General features: G+C 36.5%; 1 protein-coding gene across 1 annotated transcript in view; it reads right to left on the bottom strand.

Moving 5' to 3' along the window:
• Positions 1–18,125, bottom strand: part of ERGIC1 (endoplasmic reticulum-golgi intermediate compartment 1) — a 141,237-nt gene that overhangs the window by 50,476 nt on the left and 72,636 nt on the right. The window contains exons 2-3 of the mRNA XM_074292082.1: positions 14,143–14,204; positions 2,044–2,116 (exon numbers count right to left, since the gene is read on the bottom strand). Coding sequence (XP_074148183.1) covers positions 2,044–2,116; positions 14,143–14,204 — 135 coding nt within the window. The remainder of the gene's footprint in view (positions 1–2,043; positions 2,117–14,142; positions 14,205–18,125) is intronic.

Genomic DNA, 18,125 nt, shown 5'->3' with positions numbered 1-18,125 from the left:
TTTTTCCCTCTCTCTAGCCTAGTCTCCTCATTTCCCCTACATGGGATTTTTAAAGGTGAGCTATTATTATTACTCCACATTGTTTCTTTCATCTTCCTCACCACTACCCTTTGTGTATATATTGTAGTAAAGACTTTTAAGAACATGAGATAAAAAAAAAATTATCTGATGGTCTGGATCTGTCTCAAAATATAACTGTTTAAAACCATTCTCTCAAGGTCTTTTCTGGGAACCAGCTGTGATCCTGATCTGCATTAAGAAAAAGCTTCAAAGAATGATAAGGAATGACTATCCTGCCCCCAGAAGCCCAAATCAGGTGGACTATATTCACTTCTGGATAGTATGTTTTAGGATGGACATCGATAAAGCTGGAGAGAGGACAAAACGAGCCACTGGCTTATGCAACAAGAGGATCAGCTAAAAGAACTGGGGCTTTTGAGCCTAAAGAAAAGAAACTTCTCCAAAGGAAGAACATGACAACTGTCTTAGGATAGAAGGACTGCCATTTAAAAGAGATTGGACTCTTTCTTTTTTACCTTAGATGACAAAAATAGGAGCAGTAGGTAGAAGTCAGTAAGAGGTAAAATTTAGGCTTTAAGAAGGGAGGGGAATCCTAAAAATAAAAGTTGTCTAAAAGGATTCTGAAGGCTATTTCTTTTTATTGGAGGTCTTAAAGCAAAAGCCCAATGACTGACCACTGGACTAATGACAGCAGGAGGATGTTTTGATTTGCAAGTGAAATAGATTTAAATGAGGCAAATCTGTGCAAACTTCACTCTCCTTCAAAGCCATCTGGATCCGGTGGCAAGACATAGGTCAGGAGGATGACTGAAGGGGGGCCTAGATATAGCAGGAGACCTGGCCTTTTTAAGCTAAGGTCATTCCCAGGACCAGTGGTCTGGGAATGTGGTAGAATGGATTCCTTTCAGTTAACAGCTGAACTAATCATTCAATTCCCTCCCAGCTCTAAAATTATTATGAATAATTGTGTGCTATACTTGTTATTAAAGGACACTTTAGGATTAATGCTTTAGCCTCCTGCCATTTTAATGGAAATAAAACTCAGAACAACAACAAAATGATGACATTCTCTTTTTCAACAGTGGTAATTTCAGAGCCTACATAAGGAAAGATATAATAGAAAAGGAGGAGCTTTTAGGACATCTTAAGTTAATCAATAAAAAACTCCAAAAGGAAAAGATAACATGGTTTTACATGAGAGCACACAGTAGTAGAGAGGGTTCCATATGCCTTCCAGATAGAAGACTCTTAATGATGTGGGCAATGAGATTTCAACAAAGTTCTAGTTTAGGGCCCTAAGTTTCCAATCTGGAACCTCCTGTTTCTAATTCCATCTTAGAAGAGGAGTTTTGTATGACTATGATTAGATAATTCCAATGGAATTTGGAGTCAGGCATATCTTAATGATGTGAAATTATGAGGGCGATGAATAATTCTAGGAATTGAGTATGGATTCACATTGCGTCAAACCTTGCCAGGAAGCAGAGACTTAATAGTAACCAAGAAATGAGAACATTCAAACAGGAAAGAGAGTTCAAGGGGAAAAGGCTTTGATGTGAAAGCAGTGTTTTGTGCCTGAAACTTCCTTTTCCAAGAAGGAACTTTTTCTTTCATATAGGATCAGATATTCAGTGATTCCCAGGAAAAAGTTTTCGTGTAAAATGTGATGAAATATCACAAGCAGGCAAACATTTATACATTTTCTAAGGAGGTCTCAAAACACCAAAGCACCTATGCTGTATAGTTATTAAATACAATGGAAGGTTAGACCAAACCTAAAACAAACATACCAGAGGCTAAGAGAGGGGATAAGAAAGACCGCAATGTTTCTTGCGCATTTGAAATAAAACAAACAAGCCAAAAAACAGCCAGCCAACAAGGGGTTCTTATCAATGGTCAGAAATGGGCTAGCATACCACTCACCTCTTCCCTCAGAGATCCTCCCCCCTCCAAAAAAAAAAAAAAAAAAAACAAAAACAAAAACAACCCAGCATAAAACCCATTCAAGAAAATTTTACTTACACTTCAGTGGCTATGAATCCAGTGAGCTCCGAGAGGAAGAGGAACAGAATAAAGAGGCAACAGCAGACAGAGACTAGAATAAACAACATTGGTGAAAAAAGAAATTAGGCATTTTAGGATCACAGATGATGATAGTTCATTAATTTCATTTTTAAAGGTAGGGCATGAATGACTGACTAGAGCCTTTCCCTTTACTTTTTTTTTTATTCTTTTTTTTTTACATTTTAAAAATTAATTTTATAATTATAACATTTTTTGACGTACATATGCATGGGTAATTTTTTACAAGATTATCCCTTGCACTCACTTCTATTCTGAATTTTCCCTCCTTCCCTCCACCCCCTCCCCTAGATGGCAGATAGTCCCATACATGTTAAATGTGTTATAGTATATCCTAGATACAATATATGTGTGCAGAACAGAATTTCTTGTTGCACAGGAAGAATTGGATTCAGAAGGCAAAAATAACCTGGGAAGAAAAACAAAAATGCAAATAGTTTACATATATTTTCCAGTGTTTCTTCTCTGGGTGTAGCCTTTTCCCTTTACTTTGATTATTCCTTTTATTCAAAGAGTTTATATGAATATATTACCTATAAGATTGGTTCAAGGGCAATTCTTTTTCTTCAACAGGGTAAATCATAATAATTTTTTAAATTCTATTTTGTATGGTGCTTTAAGGGTTACAAAGAATTTTCCATATAACAATCTTGTATGACAGGTATTCAAAAGTATCATTAGTTCTTCTTTACAAAGAAGAAACCTGAAATTCAGAAAATGAAACTGACTTGGTAGTGAAACCTGGAATATGTATTTGAACCCTGGATTTCTGAGTCCAAACAAAGTGTTCTTCCCTATTATAATTTGTTACTTCACTAAGTGATCATCCACCTCCCTTTCCTAGGAGGAAGCTTTAGTTGGAAGAGGCCACTTTTGTTTATGCTACTCCTTGCTTGAAATAGCCACCTATCCTTCCCAACTCTTTTCCATGGTGGGAAAAATATTCCCTATTTACACATCACAATTCAAGACATATACTTCTATCCTATCCTATTCTTTTCTATTCTATTCTACCCTACCCTATCTTATTCTACACTACCCTATCCTATCCTATCCTACTCTACGCTATCCTATCCTCTCCTAGTCTATCCTATTTTATTCTATTCTTCAAGGCCTGCCTCTTTTCATCTTCTTCACAAAGTTATCCCTAACCATTCAGGTTCAGACTCACTTCTCTTTTCTCTGAACTCCTACAGATCATAGGAACCATGCCAACCTCTTAGGGGTTTAAATATCTAATAATAATAGCTAACATTTATATTGCACTACTATGTGTCAGTGCTTTATTTATAGTGCTAACTGCTTTACAATTCTTATCTCATTTGATCCACACAACAACCCAGGGAGGTAGGTGTCATTAGATGAAGCAATAGAGATTAAGTGAAGTGTTCAGGATCATACTGCAAGTATCTAAGGTCAAATTTGAACTCAGCTCTTCCTTATTCCAGGTCCAGCATTCTGTCCTTGCATACTTCCTTCCACTATTCCTTTTCTATTTTGTGTTAGTCTCATTTCTTTAACTGGGATGTGAATTCTGAGAAAGGGGCAGGGAAGAGGGGCTGCCTGTTTTCCAAGTTAGTATGGCCCACAGCATAGTCCAGCCCATTGCAGAGCATGGAAGATGTTCAGATGGGTACATCTTGAATGGACTTCTCTGCAACAAAACCATTCTTTGGTGGGAACATCAAACTCTGGAAAGGAAACTCTGGAGGGTATATGCTATTCTTATGTTCATTTTTAACATATGAGGAAACTGAGGCAAAAAGAGTGATGGCCAAAATTATACAATCAGTATATGTCAGAGGTAGGAATTGAATTCAAATCTTTCTGCCTTCAAGGTTGAATCTCTATCCATTTACACTGCATACTTCCTCTCAAGCATATTATTATTTATAGCAGAGTAGCAACATATTGTGGGGTCACATATTCATGTGTCCTGAAAAACTCAGTGACACCATGGACCCCCTGGCATCTACATCCACCCCCTGTTCAGAACTCAGAGCTAGTTTCTTGCCTGTCATCTTTCTCCAAAGGGCAGCAGCACATCAGTTGTTATGAAGATCAAATAGATAATTGTAAAGCACTGAACACAGTGCCTCACATATAGTAAACACAATATAAATGTTAGCTATTATTATTATTACTCAACCTTTCCATATCTCAGACAACTTTCTAAGACTAAGTTGCAAAACAAATGCCAGGTAGTTTTGATAGAGACAATTTCCTCACTTAGGAGTTGTCTTTACCAATGTGTGGTCCAATAAGAACAACCATTATCATAATCTTTGATAATGCTTGGAAGTTTGTAAAACACTCTCCTCAAAACCTCCAGTCAAGTAGTACAAATAGTATTATTCTCATCTGAAATTAAGTAGGAAAAAGTCATCTGATTGTGGTCACACAGTTAGAAACCCATAGTTCTAGGTACTGAACCAGGACCTGATTCCAAGTCCAGAGATTCTTATGATGTCCCACATATCTGCTCTTGATCATGAGTCCTAAACACCTGACAGTTGGTGAAGTATAGGAACCTTTTCTCTCAGAATAATGCTTTTAAATGCATGATAAAAACACTAATTGTGTGGAATCGTTATTAATATTTTTATAATTTTTTTTGGGGGGGCAAGACAATTGGGATTAAGTGGCTTGCCCAGCTAGTAAGTGTTAAGTGTTTTAGACCAGTTTTGAACTCAGGTCCTCCTGACTCAGAGTCAGTGCTCTACCCACTGTACCATCTAGCTTCCTCATTATCCATATTTTTAAAAGCAAGTTCATGAACTCCAGGTTAAGAATCCCTACTTTAAGCTGAACCACACTAATAAGTGAATTCTCCATAAGAAAAAGGGATGGAGAATAAGATCAGCTCAACATAATGCCATTTATTCAGGTAATTGGCATTTATTGAGAACTGCTTTAATAGGTACCTTGGAGAGAGTGGGAGGAGAAAAGATAGAAACTGAAGTAATAGATGCTATCCTTGAGGAGTTTTTAAGGTGCTGTATACTCTATTCATAATAAGCTAAAAACAAGTCAATAGAAAGGATTGTCTGCCCCACCCCCACTCTCCCTGATATAATATTATATAATATGTTGTATACAGAAGTGAGTCAGAGATGGGCCCTGTGTAGGAGGTTTCTTGAATGGTTTTTTTAATTCAGTGATTGACATGGATTGACACTCACTGTTCAGGGAAAGGATTATTATCTAAGAATAAAAAAACTTATCCTACTTGTTCATTCCTCAATATTCCATAATGTGTCCAACCAGGCCTGTTATGTTCTATTTTACAAGATTCAAGCCTGTTTGCCTTTCAGTAGCAATGTAAATATGAAGCTCAACAATATACCAAGACATTATGGCAATCTGGTCTTCCTCTTGGTGCTCAGAGTAGTTCATATGTAGCATTTACACACAAATGGGCACTAAGGAAAATGGGAAGTAAATGAAAGAATTAACAAGTGAGATTTGGGAACATCTCTAAATTCTTGCCAAGTCTTCTTTGCTTAGCAGTTAAGACACATTGACATTTGGTCCCATTTTACTTTTCCACTTCCACTTCCCCTTCAGTCACTCATACACAGTCAAACTGGATTATTTGCTGTTTCCCATATGTGTTTTAAAAACTCCTGCCATCATGCCTTTGCTCATTGGTCCTTTTGCCTAAAAATACCTTTTTCTATTCTTTAACTGCCTTGGTCCTATCCACCCTTCAAGGTGCAGCTCAAATGCCCCTTTGTCCACAAAACCTGCCCTGATTCTTCCTGAAGGGGAAATAATCTCTTGCTCCTTTGACCTCCCAACATTGTACCTCTGAAAAAGTACCTTCACATTCTAATTTGTTCTAACAATTGTGTATGTGTTTTATCTCCACTACTAGATTGGTGACTCCAAGTCTCATTCTTACTTATACCCTTCAATGAATAGCAGAGTCCCTTGCCATGCCACAATCATTTTTTGTTAAGTCAAATGGAATGCACGAATATATGAACAAACAAGTGCTTGGAGGCTGACATACAAATGGAAAACTGCTTCAATTACAATGACTTGGGAAAAATTTCATGGATTAGGGTTTAATTTGAAACTTCTATTTTGGTTTATAACCTGATCTATTGGCCAAAGCTAATCTTAAAAAAGAAAAAAAAAAAAAAAAAGACTAGCTCTTCTCTATTTTCCCCCTTACAACCTAGTTATTTTGCCTTGTGAAAAATAAATTGAAATCCTAGCTCTGCCACTTAATAGCTATATTATATTGAACAAGGCACTTAATCCTTTTTGGGTTTCACTTTACTTGTTAGTAACATTGAGGATAAAGCTTACACAATCTATTTCACATTTATAGGGAAAGTACTTTGTAAAGAATAAAATTAAATGACTTACTTATAGTAAACAATATTGATAATCTTGCTTTTAGTTTGCAAAACATCAGTAAGTAACATCAAATTCTTTAAAAGAAATCTGATTTGGTAAAATAGTAAACTCCCAAAATTAAGGCATGTTTTATTTGAGGAGAATAAAGATGATAATAAATTACCTTTCCTAATGTATTCTCTTCTCTGTCTCCCTGTCCATCCTAAGTTCTTAACTATCTTCAAATTGGAAAAAAAGAGTAGGACAGGGGAAAAATTCTCTAACAGTAATGTGTACAAGGAATGTTGCCTGTCCTAGATAATTTCAGCAGGAGTTTTTGTAAAATACAGTCTGTGTGACCATGAACTAATAGTTTTAAATAGGGAGGTAGTGAGTACTTTCAACTAAAAGGTCTTCTGACGCCTAAGGCTTTTATCAAAGCTTTCTCAATCCATTTTTGGTCAAAAATCTAGTGATCTATGACTGGCTTCCCAGAGTCAGAGACTGACTCAGATTCCATTCAGGGTTGGTTACCATCAGGGGAAGTTACATCAGGAGAATGGCTGATGATGCCATGGGCTGGGACCTAATGGAAGTGCTATGGAACTGGCTCAGGGCAAAGCAGAACAGGAAAGCCTAATTAGATATTTCCTTACAGACATATTTTAATCAGGCTCAGCTGGATGTATACCTTTGTTGATATAACTCCTGCATTCCTTTTAAACTGAGCTGACAGTCAACAATTGCTCAGTTCTCTGAATTCTGACTCTCTGAGATTAGTCTATGGAATTTCATAGAATCAAAGACCATTGTTAAAGATGGAAAAAATCTCAATAGCCATCCAGTCTAATGCCATTATTTCAGAGATGATGAAACTGAGGCTTAAATAGAAGTGAATTGCCAAGATCATACAATCTTTCAACTAAATTCAGTGCTCTTTTTATTACTCTATTCCATAGTCCTTCAAGCAAGTAAGTATGGATATGTTTGCTGTATTTTAGGGGTTATAGTAGATCTGGGGTCCATGAGTTTATGTATTTCAACATAATTGGTTTTCTTTGCGGTCCTAGGCATTTTATTTAATTCATGTAAAAACATTCTTCTGAGAAAGGAGACACAAGCTTCACTGGAGTCAAAACACATGAAAAAGTTTAGACAATTAATATAGTCTCTTCAAATTCAGATTCTATGATATTTCACCAAGCATTTTACAGATATCGTTCCATCATCAAAACAATCTCCGAGAGACATAGCTGGATATTATTATTTCCATTTTACAGATTGAAGAAACTAGGGCTCAAAGAAATTTAAACAGATTCTGATGTGTGAGCAAACTCCTTTTTGAAGAAAGTTTCATGTGGAAAGAAAGTGAGTGGCGATTTAGAGTGGGGGTGGAGAATGAAGAAATGAAAACTAACAGAAATTTCCACCTTTCTTTCTTCCTTCAATCCTTGGCACCCAGAGGGAAAAAACTATACATTATCCCTAAAGTTGTTCATGGTACTAATCAGTCATTCAAAAAATATGTCTTGGATATCCATCTGCCAAGAACTGTGAAAAAGACAGAAGAATTTGTCACTGCTCTCCAGGAACTTATGACCTAGTCGCTATATATACAAATAGCTACAACATTTATCAAGCATCTGTTATGTGCAAAACATTAAGTTGGAGGCATTGGGGATATACAAAACTTAGACAAGACAGATCCTGCTCTCATGGAACTCAGTCTAGAAGAGGGAGATGGAATGAATGGTGACAATACATGACAAAGGGAGGTCTTTAAAATGAAACTCTGTGGGAGATACAAGGGCCAAGGTTATAACCAAAGAGGGAAGGTCAAGGAAGTCTGTGGAGGAGGCAGCATGAGTCCACCCTTAATGTATAGTCAGAACTTGAATATCATACAAGAATGTGAACTTTGTTTAATAGCCAATAAGGAATCATTGAAGATTTTTAAATAAAGGAGTGACATGACAAGATCTATTTTTTAAGAAAAGATTATTCTGGCAGTGGTATAATGGTTGAAGAGTGGACCTGAGAATATCTTTAATAGATTGATACATCAGTCTAAGCAGATGGTAACATGGAAGAGGTGAGAAAATGGATATAAGACTATATAAAAAGAGAATCTATAAGATTTGCCAACTTATTGGCTAGAAAGAAATGGAAAGGTTTCAGACATGGGGAAAAGGATAAATGGTGCTGCCAGAGATAAGGAGAGCAAAGGAAGGAAGAGCAACAAAAATGACCTCTGGTGGGGCAAAATGATTTTGAGGTTCTGATGGGCCATACAGGTAAGAACTATCTTGTGGGAACATGGAGATGTGCTGGAGAACAGAAGAAGAGACAAGACTAATTCTCAACCCCCTCATTTTACAGATAAGAAACCAAAATCTCAGAGAGATTAACTGATCTGTCCAAAGTAGCACAGTTAAGTGACAGAGCCGGGTTTTGGCCTCTGGCTCTAAGAGCTTTCTAGGAACAGAGCACAGTCCTAGGCTGCTGTTATCCTGTTCAATATTTAAAAGTGCCTCCTTCTAGAAAACACATTTCACAGAGACAAGGCCTGAAATTCCCAAGCCTGTGCCTTCTTCCAAGAGAGAGCTAGAAATAGTCACAATAAGATTAGTTCATCCAACAATTTCAAGAGACATTTTTGCTCAAACAATTAGAATACCAAATATTTGTTGAAGTTGCTGGTGAGATTCAGCTGTTGCTCCTAGCCCACCCCACCCTATACTATGGTTGTGAGGGAATGAATAGCAGGTAAATCACCAGTGGCAATTTTTTGCTGCTCCCTATCTATTCCATTCACTTCAACAAATATGGTAAGTGTGTATACTTGTAAAGCATCATGCTAGGCTCTAGAAATATGATGAAAAAATTTACAGTTCCTGTCCTTTAGGAATTTACATCCTACTGGGTGTAAAAAGAAGTCTTCAAAGAAGATCCCTGTGATCTGGTAAAGGTTCTAAATATTCCCAAACCTCTGCAAAGATCCCCTACTTATTCCTCAAAAAAAAATGTTCATTTTAAGAAAATTTGCTATAAAGTGAATGGGATCAACATAGTCAATGAGATTAATATAATTATTTATCCTAAAACCCTATTATGGGACTGTTCTACTGCCCAAAACCCAAAGACTCCAATATTAATTAATGGATAATCATTAAGAAAACCTCCAAGAAAACCTTTAGACTGATTACCAGCAAGCTTTTCTGGAAAACATTTTTTATCCCTATCAAAAAGAAGGTAAGAGTCATTAATACCCCAAGAAAATAGTTTCAATAGGCAGGTAAAACCATGGGCTACAGACTTTTTGTAAAACAAAGAGAGATTGGAGAGATGGATCAGGGAAAGGTTTTTTCTTTTTATGGCCAGGACCATTTAAAAAAGCAAATGGAAATATATAAATAGCAAGAGAGAGAGACTCAAGACATTTCAAAAAGATGACTCGGAGCAGAGACCTGAAGATGAGATGGGATGGTATCATAGGCAGAGATGGGTCATTAGTCTTAATGAAGAGCAGTACTTTTTCTTGTATAACTGGAGGGAAAGGAAAGAAGGTGAAAAAATATGACTAAAAGAAGGGAGCAAGGGGAATTTACATCAAATAATCTTAATTTTCCCAGTGAAGTAGGAGGCTAGATCATCTGCTAGAAGTGTGGGAGTAGGCACAACATTGGTGGCAAGAAGAGAGTGGAAAAGTTATTGAAATAGTTACTGTAAGGAATGAGGGAGTCTTTCTTTAATTCCCTTATTGCTTCCCTATCAATCAAGCAGTTTGATGCAGCTGATGTTAGGCACTATTTCTCCTTATATCTATATCCAAGTGCCTTTTGCTAGACAATACATTTCACAGAGAAAAAGGCCTAAAATCCCCAAGCCTATGCTTTCTGCCATTAAAGAGCTCAAAACACTCTAGCACTTGTGTCACAGTCATGATAAGATTCATTCAATTTCATTCATTCATTCAACAATTTCAATGGACATTTTTGCTCAAACAATTAAAATACCACATGCTTATTATTGAAACTGTTGGTGAGATTTAGCTGTGCTTCCCACCTCACCCCATCCTAGACTAAGCCCAAACAATGAAAGTTATGGGAATTTACAGGAAGGGATAGCAAATCAAGTTTTAATCAGCCTTAAAAGTGTGATACATTATATATAGCCTATATCAGATTGCTTGCCATCTTGGGGAGGGGGAAGAAAGAGGGTGAAAGAAAAAAAATTGAAAAAAATTTTTTTAATTTAAATTTTATTTTTATTATTTTCATGTTACTTTATTTTTATTTTATATGCAAAGATAGTTTTCAACATTCACCTTTGCAAAACCTTGTGTTCCAAATTTTTCTCCCTCTCCTCCCTTCTCCCTCTTTCCCAAAGCAGCAAGCAAGCTGATATAGATTAAATGTGTGCTATTATTCTCAATATTCCATATTCCACATTTGTCATGCTTCACACAAAAAAAATCAGAAATCAAAATCTTATAAAAGTAAATGATTAAAACTTTTAAAAAAAGAATAAAGATGATAAACACGAGGGGGAAAGTGTTATATATGGATTATCATCATCTTATTTGAATCTAACAAAAACCCTATCACCCTTACTTTACTCATAAGGAAACTGAGGTGTGGAGAAATTAAATGGCTTGCCTAATGTCACACTGGGACTAGACCTAATCCCAAAACTTTCTGAATCCAAGTCCAGTTCTCTATCCATTATAGTGAATTGTTTCACTAAAAGGAAAGGGATTGATTTATTATGCACCTACTATGGGTTGGGCTAAAAACTTTAGAGATTTTATCTCCTTGTGGTCACTGTGACTTCTTTCAAGAGGTTAGACTTGATGGATATGTGGGATGTAGACCACAGTAGAGGTGGAGAATGGAAAACTGCATTTAAAGCAGAGGAACAATGCATGTTCCAAAGATGGAAACTAACACATCATGTGTACATTTCATTTCAGTAAATCAAAGTGGAAGTTTGAGAGGAATAGGAGATAACACTAAAAGCAAGAATCATGGAACAAACAACATAAGCACTGAATAAAGAAACCTTAAAAGATTACCTAGTCCAACTTACTTATTTTAAAGGTTTGGAAACTGAAGATCCCAAATTTGATTAAAATTCTACTGCAAGTTTGTGGCAAATTCAGAATTCAACTGAACTGACCCTAACTCGATGACTTTTTTTCTAATAAAACATAGGGAAGTAAACCAGCATGGTGGGAGAAGCAAAAGCCCTAGAGTCAGAGGTCCTGGGTTCAAATTTTATTCCTGAAGTTTATAACTCATTTGACCATGGGCAAGGCATTGAGGCAGCTTTGTGGAATAGTGGAAAGAGTGTAATACTGGAGTCAAGAACGCTGGAGTTTGGATACTGCTTCAACTGTTCACTAGCTGTGCAATCCAAGGCAAATGACATAATTCCTCTCAGCCTCAGGTTCATCATTTGTAAAGTGGAGATAAAAGGATTTTCCTCATAGAGTTCTTGTGAAAATCAAATGAGATGATATGTGTAAAAAGCACTATACATACTCTTAAGAACTATTACTATTACTATTAGCTGTTTGTAAATCCCATTAAATATTAAGTTCCCTAGGCCTCAGTTTCCTCCTCTGTGAAATGAAGTGGCTCATGTGGGTGGTTTTTGAGGTCCTTCTCAGCTCTATCTCTATGATCCAACTGGGATTGGTGAGTACCTAAATGATAGACTGAAGAGTTTGGACTTTATTTGGGAACTAGTATAGGATTCTGAGTGGAAGAATGCATAATTTATATAAATTATAAACTCTATAAAGCTTAGAACTGGTTTTCATTTAATCATTGCATGGCCCATAGCAGCAAGTATGGTGTTTATACAGTAGAGGTATGTTTGTTGAATTGAATTGTCTAATGACATCATCTCCTCCATGAAGTTTCCCTTGATCTTCTCATTTTAATTCTCTTTCCCCTGTCAATTATCTTCCATTTTCTTATCTGTATATATGCTGTATGTACTCATTAGAATATAGGCTCTTTGAAGGCAGGGGTTGTTTATTTTTTCTTTGTATCCCTCTCCTGGGTTATGTGCCTCCCTTTCTTTTGAGTGGTAGACATTAATACATGTTTGCTGAATTATTTAATGAGTCAAGGTGTATGAAGAAAGTTAAGGTAGCTACATTCTTATCTCAACTGTGTGGCTAAAATGAAAGAGACACATAAGGGCCATGTTTCCTCAAACTTGCAAGAAACGTTTAGATTGAGGATTGGGGGAGGAAAGAGATCTACCCAGTTTTAGGGAAACAGAATACATAGAATGGAAAGAATGAAAAATAGAAGAAAGAAAGAAGAGGGAGACACTGAACTAATGAGGAGTGAGGTAACACAATTAAAGTAGCCACAAGGAACAGAGAAGTACTTCTAATCCTTTTGTCCTATCTCCAGTGCTGTTATCTCAGATACTGAATTCCTTCATAGATCTGATTTGTCAAGAGATTGGGATTCTAGTCCCACTATGGTCCTGACCTGTCAGCGTGAATCTGGGCAAGACATAGGTGCTCCCTAGGCTTCAGCTGCCTTGTCTGAAGAATAAAGATGTTGGATTGTACAGTTGCTAAGATTATTTCAGGCACTGCTGGGATAGGCTTAGAGTAAGGATTGGACTTGATGTGGTCTAGGAGTGTGGAGTGCTCAGGTTTTTACTGCCTTTCTTTCCCCTTACTTCTTCTCTGCTCTGCTTTCTGGTACCTTTACACTGAATGGTCTGAGTTAGCCAAAGACATAGGCAGTGGTAAAAAACAGATCTGGGATATTCCCTTCGATTCCAAGGCCTCTGCTGATATACCAGGAGTGGGACTCGAATCTACTCTTGGTTCCCTAACACTCAGGTATTCTTTCTCTGATTCTGCACTATTGATAGCCCTGGTTTCTGTCAAAATCATCACTTACAAATCACATACTATTAGGGTTCCAAGATTTCACTTAAATGGGTAGATGGGAAGGCCTGAATTCCTATCCTTTGAACTTCTTCAGTTTCACAAGCCACTCCTTATCTTTCAGACTCTGAAGAGTTCAGAGAGAAAAGAAATGATCCTGGCCCCAAATGACCCAAATCTACTTTTTTCTCTGAGTCAAGGTTTCCATTTTGGAGCCCATGTAAATGAACCACTACTATTAGTAACTAATGAACTGGTATTGGACCTTTCTTCAACTCTGGATCTTATGAAATACAAATATATCAAAGGTTTTCTGTTATCCTCTCACCTAGAAACACTAAGACCACACAGGGCTCCTAGACACAAAATAGTACATAGTGTTAGTGGCTTTCATAGGCTATGACTAAGATGCTGGATAGAAAGAAGGACTCAGATACCTTTGGCAGCTAGTCAATAGGATGCCTCGGCTGTGGACATACTGACCACTAACAAAATCCTTACTGTTAATGAAAGTCTGACCTCCAAGGGAGAGTGCCCATCTCTCTAAACAGGACTTGAAATATTGAGGGAGCTCTGTAGATCACACATAGTGTCTTTGAAAGGGCCATGAAGTGGCTCTCCTGCTAAGAATTGGCCACCATATCGCCCTATTTTCCTTTTTCAAGTCCCAATGGTTCCCAAGAGTAAAAAAAGAGGCAGGTAAAGAAGGGTAGTCCTATTGAGCACTGAAAGGAGCCAAGGGAGGCAAAGGAAATTAGAATGGTACTCACTGATCGCCCCAGTGTATGTTGGCTGAGTAAGGTCTTTTGGTACCTTCCGGTAGATGTCAAATCTGAAAGGAGGAAAAGCATCAAGAGTGAGCCAGGCAGGACATTTCAATTTATCACTTCCCCATGGGGCTGAATGGAGCTAGTCATTTCCCACTTTAAGATTCCAATCCAATCAGGATCTTTTCCACAGTGAGGCAGGGGGTTGGCAGGGAAGGACAACAATCAGCCTTTCTCAAGATTCATATAATTGTGTAACACTTCCTCTTTGGTTTCATTTTTCTGTCTTTCCACCATCTTAATCCCCACTTTCCTTTTTCTCTTCCTACTCAGGCTCAGCTCAAGTCTAGGTGAATGATAAAAATATATTTGGCAAATTCCATCTTTCAGAAACAACCAAACTCTTATGGCCACTGAGTGAAATTATTTCTTTCCTCTTGGATTTTTTTTTTTTTTTTTTTGAGGGAGATGGAGCAGAAAGTAGGAATGGGTTGAATTTGAATCTACGAAAACTAGATTTCTGGGCTTCTTTTCATCAAAACTTGAGGAGAGGGGCAGCTAGATGGTGTAGTGGATAGAGCACCAGCCCAGAAGTCAGGAGGACCTGAGTTCAAATCTGGTCTCAGATACTTAACACTTCCTAGCTGTGTGACCCTGAGCAAGTCACTTGACCCCAATTACCTGGGGGAGGGGGGAAACGAGAGGAGGCAAACCTCAGAATTATGAGGTATTAATAAAAACATCCAAGAAATCTAGTATATATGTGTGTGTGTGTGTGTATATATATATATATATATATATATATATATATATATATATATATATATATATATATAAAATTACATGCATATATACATATATGTATGTATGTATATAAATAAATAAATCTATTACAAGCACTGGATTTTAACACAAGTTTTCTTGACTCCAGATCTTGTGTTCTGTCCACTTTGCCATTTATCTCCCTGCTTCTGATATAAAAGACTTGTATTTCTACCTTTTTTATTGTGAAATTTGCTTATATTATTTCTTGTGCTTCTATAATACCACTGGTATTCATCCTTGCCTTTTTACCCACATACCTGTCCATTACCCTAATTTAGGTCCGCATCAACAGCTCTCATCTGTAATACTGAGATAACATTCTAATTTTTTTTTTTTTGCCTCCAATCTCTTTTCTCGTCAATCTGTCATTCATATAACTGCTTTTGTAATCTTCCTAATATACAGTTCTAACCATGTAACTCCTCTGCTCAAAAGTCTTTAAAATCTTGCTAGGCCACCCTTATCTTATAAAGCAACAAGCTTGGGGTGGGGAGGAAGGGCACAGAATTATTGAAAGTAGTCATGCATTCATATGTGAATCCATAAATAAATAAACATTCTATAGACTCAATATCTTCCACATTTATATATAAATTTTTCAAGTGGATATAGCTCCTGTTCTAATTAATAAAATATACATTCATTTCAAAGAATCATAGATTTTATAAGTTTTGTATCATTCATTATATGTTATCTCAAAATACTAAAAATACAATTATTATCATATGGGGGGGAGTTAGAAAAAATCTGATATTAAAATGGGTCCTTGATGATGAAACATGCTACCAGTTTTCCTTTTTTTTTTTAAATTTTAATGCATTTTATTTTTCCAATTACATGTAAAAGATAGTTTTCACCATTCATTTCTACAAGATTTTAAGTTCCAATTTTCTCCCTCCTTCCCTTAGCTCTTCCCTCACCAAGGCAGCAAACAATCACGAATTTTCAAATGATAGAAAGATAAAGGATGAGACATAAATTTTTTGGATATGGCTAATGTGGGAAATTATGACTGATGATTATGGCATATGATTATGATATGGGAAACTATTTGTGCCAAGACTTTTACTTTTACTTTATTTTCAGTTGAGGGTTCAGAGCAGGAAATAGTGATTAGGGTTCTTTTCTACCATTTCCTCTACCCACATTGCCCTAATGAGAAGAGATTAGAAGGAAGGTTGGGAGAAATCAAATCACAATAAGCGCAACTTGAAAGTGACAAGTTGAATAAAAAAAAATATACAAAATATATCTGCGGTTTTATGTATAGTTTTCTCCTGTTCCAATGTACATAGAAATGTTGATATCATTGGAAAACTCAAATTAAAAAAACAGAATAAATTTAAATAAAATTTAAAAATTAAATAAATAAATTAAATTAAATTAAAAAGGAGGTTCTCATAGTCTGGGTAAGTTCACCCTCAATACTCTTTGAAACTGTCTAAGGCTATAAGTTCCAGAGAAAGTGATTCCTCTAATGCTAAGTGAAGTGAGTAAAACCAAGAGAACATTGTACACAGTAACAAGATTATAAAATGATCAACTTTAATGGATGTGATTCTTTTCAACAATCCAGTGATTCAGACTAGTTCCAATGGATTTGTGATAAAGAAAGCCATCTGTGTAAAGAGAGAGGACTGTGGAGACTGGATGTGGAACACAACATAGTATTTTCAACTTTTTTGTTGTTTACTTGTTGTTTTTTTCTTCTTTTTCCTCCCTTTTTGATCTGATTTCTCTTGTGCAGCATCATAAATGTGGAAATATGTGTTGAAGAAAAAAAAAAAAAAAAGAAAGTGCTTCACACTGGTCAAGGGATGTTCCTTGCTGAGAAGTTCTCAGTACCACTGAAATCACAAGTCTCATCTATATCCTATAACATTTTTAAAATAATATTTTAAAATATTAAAAAATATATTTTGGAATCACTGAGCTACAAAGTAAAATACAAATTCCTAAGTTTGACATTTAAAGTCTTTTACAAGCTAACTAGATCTATGATCTCACTGGGGCAAACAACCCCTGGGGAAGAAAACCTCAGTTCTGCACCATGAAATCATGGAGAATTGCCTGTGGGCACTGAAAGAAGCAGCCTGCCTGGACTCTGTCAATATGTGTCAGACATAGGATATCAGAGATAGGACTTGAACCCAGGTCTTCTAGCCTCTTTCACTTGCTCATACTGTCTGTGATGCTATAATTCAAAATTCCTACTTTATGTCAAGAAAGAAGCATATGTCAGTCTGGTTTGTGAGTGTGGGTGGCAGAGGTTATGGAAGAGAATCAATTGGTCAGAACTGGATAGAACTGGTTGGAAGAAAATCTATGGATAAGCTATTTTTGTTCTTCAGGGCAAGGGTATAAGCTATGGTAGAAAGAATTTACTTTAGGAATTTGAGCAGACAGGTCATCCAAAGAACAGAATAATTCCAGGTACATTTCAATTCAACAAGTACTTATTATTTATTGAAATAACTGGTGAAGTACTTATTAACTACAATAAATACAGATACAGTTGGTCAGTTAGTAAACATCACCTACTCTGTGCCAGGCATTGCACTAAGAACTAGGGATACAAAACAAGGCAAAAGACATTCCTTGCTGCTCTCAAGGTGTTTGAAGTCTAAGGGGAAAGAGGACATGAAAACAGTTATGCACAAATAAGCCATATAATGAGTAAACAGGAGATAATTAAAAGGGACAGACAGGGAAAGGCTTCCTTAACTTCTTTTAGCTGGGGTCTGAAGAAAGCAAAGGAAACCAGGAAGTGACGATGAGGGAGAGCATTCCAGACATGGGGAATAATAATAGCAAGCAAAAATGTTGGGAAATAAGAATGCTTTACTCAAGGAACAGCAAGGAAGCCTGTGTCATTGAATCACAGAATAAATGGGGGAGGACAAGAGAAGGGGAATAGAAACTAAAGTGATTGGATGGAGGAGAGAGGTCATGAAAACAGAGAGATTGTGAAGGATTTTGAATACCAAATATAAGATGTTTTATTTGATCTTGGAGGTGATAGGGAACCACACTGGTGTTTAATGAGTAAGTGGGTGACATGGTCAGACTCATGTTTTAGAGTCAGCTTTGACAGCTGAGTCAAAAATAGATAGGAATAAGAAGAGATATAGCAGAACAATCCAAGAGTAGACTAATGTGAT

This window comes from Sminthopsis crassicaudata, chromosome 2 (assembly GCF_048593235.1).
Source record: "Sminthopsis crassicaudata isolate SCR6 chromosome 2, ASM4859323v1, whole genome shotgun sequence".
In the NCBI taxonomy this organism is placed as follows: Eukaryota; Metazoa; Chordata; class Mammalia; order Dasyuromorphia; family Dasyuridae; genus Sminthopsis; species Sminthopsis crassicaudata.
Note: the sequence above shows the minus strand (reverse complement) of the source record. Positions and strands in the feature narration are given on the sequence as shown.